The sequence below is a fragment of the Quercus suber genome, unplaced genomic scaffold (assembly GCF_002906115.3).
Source record: "Quercus suber isolate HL8 unplaced genomic scaffold, Cork oak 2.0 scaffold_52, whole genome shotgun sequence".
Classification (NCBI taxonomy): Eukaryota; Viridiplantae; Streptophyta; class Magnoliopsida; order Fagales; family Fagaceae; genus Quercus; species Quercus suber.
The window spans coordinates 1,308,856-1,313,197 of record NW_027069517.1 but is presented as its reverse complement, the minus strand read 5'-3'; the positions used below and the strand labels follow the sequence as shown (position 1 = coordinate 1,313,197).

At 34.3% G+C, this 4,342-nt stretch overlaps 2 protein-coding genes across 2 annotated transcripts; one reads left to right on the top strand and one right to left on the bottom strand.

Annotated features, from left to right (window-relative positions):
- The first annotated feature begins 647 nt into the window (after positions 1-647).
- LOC112007296 (uncharacterized) lies at positions 648-1,536 on the top strand. Its single transcript, XM_024039629.2, has 2 exons — positions 648-1,032; positions 1,137-1,536. The coding sequence occupies exons 1-2, from the start codon at positions 788-790 to the stop codon at positions 1,345-1,347; spliced, it is 456 nt and encodes a 151-aa protein (XP_023895397.1). The 5' UTR covers positions 648-787; the 3' UTR covers positions 1,348-1,536.
- A 1,362-nt stretch (positions 1,537-2,898) lies between these two features.
- On the bottom strand, positions 2,899-3,758 carry LOC112007320 (uncharacterized protein At5g64816). The gene has a single exon (XM_024039658.2). The coding sequence runs from the start codon at positions 3,503-3,505 to the stop codon at positions 3,125-3,127; it is 381 nt and encodes a 126-aa protein (XP_023895426.1). The 5' UTR covers positions 3,506-3,758; the 3' UTR covers positions 2,899-3,124.
- Between the last annotated feature and the right edge of the window lie 584 nt (positions 3,759-4,342).

The following is a 4,342-nucleotide window of genomic DNA, read 5'->3' as shown; positions in this document are numbered from 1 at the left end:
GATATATGAGAATTGATAACATGTTGTTTAGGTCAAGTATTACCTATCAATCAAACAAGTTATTAAACAGGTCATTTGTATTGACATTTGCATGACTTGTTAATTAAATGGGTTAAATATGTCATGTCGGGTTGACTTATTTAATAAATAGGTCATGTTAGGGTTGAGGATTTTTGACACATTTACTATTCAGATTGGGTTTAAGTCAACTCATATAGCCGAATATTCATGGCTTGACACAACATGAACCCACCTACTAACACAAATTGTCACCCTTACTTTCAATATCCTTGCAATTACAATTATTATATGGAAAAATTCAATAAAATGATGTGGCGCTTTATTACAATGGCAAATCTACGGAAGAACTAAATTATATTTTCACATATTTTTTTTCAAAATTTATGGACTAAAATAGATCTTGCTCCAAAATTTTGGGATCAAATGGAATGTTTTCACTTGTTTATTTATTTATTTTTTGGGTAGATTGTTTCTATACACCACTTGATCATCTACTAGAGATATAAGTTCCATTTTTAACGACCAAAACAAAATGTGATTCCTGTAAGTATTAATTTTACAGCACTATTGTATTCTATAATTTCTATTCTTTCATACCTAGCTCAAATCACTTTTGAAAAGTTCAAACGTGAACACCTACATGTAAGATGCTAACCCCACGTTAGCTTGCATGTAAATGGAAAGTGTTTTCATTTTGCAAACCACCTTACCAATAGTAAAATCATCCTGAATCCCTTCTCTATTTTTTTCCTTCAAATTTACCAGCATGGATAGATCTACCAGAAGCACTATACTATTTCTTTTTTGGTTCATTTTTATTGCTCTTCAAATTCTCCCAACCATTGGAGAAGGAGGACAACACTATGCCCAAAACCAGGAGGAGAAACCCTCTATTGCAAAGATAGTGACAGATGCAATTTCTATAATGAAACAGTCCCATGAAAGTTCTTGGAACAAAACCAAAGCTATTATAAAACAAGTGCACTTGCAAATTTCCCCTCCAAATCTTGAGTGAGTTTATTGATTTCATAGACACCCCCAATTGTTTATTTTTCATAACACATAATTTTTTTGGTTCTAAATTCATAAGTTTTAGTTTGAAATTTTTGGTGCAGTTTCAGGGGCAAGGATGAAGCCAATCCTGAGGATAGCAACGCCGGAGGAAAGATAAAAGAGGCGGCTGAAAATAGTTTTGGAACAAGCAAACATACAGTGGAAGAATCTGCTAAATCGGCAGCTAAAGTGGTGGGAGAAGCGCACAAGACGAAAGAGAAGGTGAAGGAGAGTATTACATCTGATAAAGATGAGTCTGATGCAGAGCTTTAATCAATTTTGTTGTTTAATAGTGAGATAATTTGTTTTGTTTAAGAATCAACGTTTCACTGTAAACTCTTATAATCGATATTCCCTTTATTTTAATGATATCAAGGGCAATGATTTCAAGACAGTATTGCAGGCATGGGCTTAATAGGTATGCCCAATCTGCATCCACATTCTCAGCAAAATTCTGTAAATGCCTCAATGTCTAACTTAAGATAGTGGTATCAGTTGCAGAAGAGAACTACTGCTTTACATCCTCACATGAAAGGATTAAAAGAAAATTGTTCTCCACTTTTGTCCTTGAGAAGGGGGGCCAAAATGCAAGGTGCTCTAACCACGCATTCACTTTATTATTAACAAAACTATTTCAGATTAGGACAAAAGTTTAGTTACAAAATCGATTATAGCCTTCGGCTACAAACTCACTTAATATCTTTTTATTGAAGGTGAATTTTGACGAATCCACCATTGGATTATATCTTCTTCTTATATCTTTCATGTTTGCAAAATTTCAAAAAAAATTAAAGATCAATAGTTATGTCATCAATAAATTTTTAAATTGCAAGTTTTTGTAATTTAAAATTATGCATAAAATATAAAATTATAGATTATATAGTAAATAATATCTAATTGACACAAAAATTGACATGTGTATTAAGAGCGTAAAGAACATGTAATTTAACGGTTAGATTTTCAAAATATGCAATAATATTTATTTTATTAAGTGAGTTTGTCGTATAAGGCTATAACCAATTTTGTAACTAAACTTTATTCTTCAAATTATGATCATTGGACTTGAGTTACTCCATTACCAAAGGAAGAGGGGGGAAAAGTGTGGGCAAAGAATGTTTCTTCAGAGAGCTTCTTAGGTTGCCTACCATTCAAGCACAACCAAATACATCACCATAAATGCACAACTTCAAGAATTGCTAGAAACTTATCGCAGATGAAAATGAGTTACGGGTAATTCTCTTATGTGTCATGTGAACATGCTACTATGTCATTTATACCTTTATGTGACCATTGCATGCTTAGATGTGGTGCTCATACTCTCCACCTTTAGCTGTACCCTGGGCTTATTTAAGTAGAACCACACCAAGCATATTTGTACAGTAGTAAATAACAGAATGATATGCGACCAAGGTAAACAGGCATTGAACAGGCAGAGAGATAGTCTTTCTTGGATCCAAAAAACAATGACACAAGCCAGATTTGGTCCTAGATATAAAACTATATGCCATAAAGAAAATTTTAACAATGTAGTAGGCATTTTTTATTGGTAAGTTACATATGCACCCACTGAGTTTTTGACTTCACCCTCCAATCACTCTTATGGGAGGAATAAGTGCCAATTGATCCAAAACTCATTGGCAGATCAAGGTACAGAGTATTGGACAGGTAGAGAGTGTAAATTAGGTTTAACAGAAACAGCACGAAAGCCAAGTCAAACGTAGATATGTGTAATGACTAGAAAAAGCACCTACATCTGCAACATTTTTAACCTGAGACATAATCATACAGCACCTATATGCAAATGGTGCCTTCAGCAAATGCTGATTTAAACAAAGTTTAGAAGTAAAATGACCATTAACAATCACCAGGTTCCCCAACATAAGAATTGAGGCAATCCGGCAAAATATTTTAGCTCATGGAGCTTGAAATTGGTTCAAACTAAAACATTCAGAGTCAGATAATTCATTCCAGAAAGTGAATCAACCATCACTATGATACCAGCTCAGGTTATACAAATTTTACGGTCTAAATGAAGGGGAAAAAAATTGCACTAAGAAGAACGGGAATCAGAGAGTTTCAGACATTCACTCTGGCATCTCCTTAAGCAGACGTCATTCCAATTAGGCACTTGATGTTGATTAACACAAACAGTGCGAGCACAGGCATCAGCGCATGCATCAAGCTCAGATACACCGCATACAGTAACACAGGTATCAGGAATTGGGTCCTTTGAGAAGGACCCTACCTTCTTTAACATTCTCTTTGATGTACATACCCTTTCGCAAACAAAAATGTCATCAGAGCTCTTCTCCCTCCCCCTGGCACTGTTTAGCCTCTGCTCTTCAGCATGCCTTTTCTTCATTCTAAAAGCTTGCCCTGCAATAACTGCTGGGATAGCAGCCCCCAATAGGGACCACCACACTTCCACCATCACCGGTGCAGAGCTCAAGCTCCTCTCTTCCTCTTATCTTCTGCACTCACTTAACAAATGCGCGCACAAGTTACGAACTTAGATGTGCATTGTGCATACTGCTTAGATTAATATAAGAAACTTCTACCAATGGAAATCCTGAAATAAATGTCATGGCTTGAACTCTAATGATAGAAGCAATGTTGTCAAATAAAAGACACACACTGTTTACAGTAACTAGAAATTCTACAAAATGTTGAATTCTCTATTCGAATTTCATAAGGAAATGAAATCAGGAAAGGATATTAACATGAAGTTCAATGCCCATGCCTATAATGGAAAATCTTTATAAACTATAATGTCATATATTATAAATAATAATAAATAAATAAAATCCGGATTATTCAAATAGTCGAAAATTGAACTATACCAAAGCAATTGAGCAGAGCACTTATAATCATCAATTCAAACAAACCCATCCTTAATCACATAAGTAGCGCTTAAATTGATAAAAACATTATCAGTAACCACTCCAATGTACTGCCACATAAATTACTAATAAGCAAATACTAAATCCAATTAAGATTAAACTCCAATTTTCGTTATGCACATCTATGATTCATAATAACAAAACCAAACCACCAACTAGTCCACCATTTTCAAAATTACTTCCAGACATTAAAACAGAATTAAATTTAAGGAACTGGGTTTTAACTTTTAACCGTTTCGGGTTGCTATAAAATAAGAACAGAGAAAACCCTAGAAATCAAGATCAGTAGCTACAGAAATAAAACTCAAAAAAAAAAAAAAAAAAATGGGGGGGGGGGGTAAAAGCAACGGTCAATCAAGTGAATATTC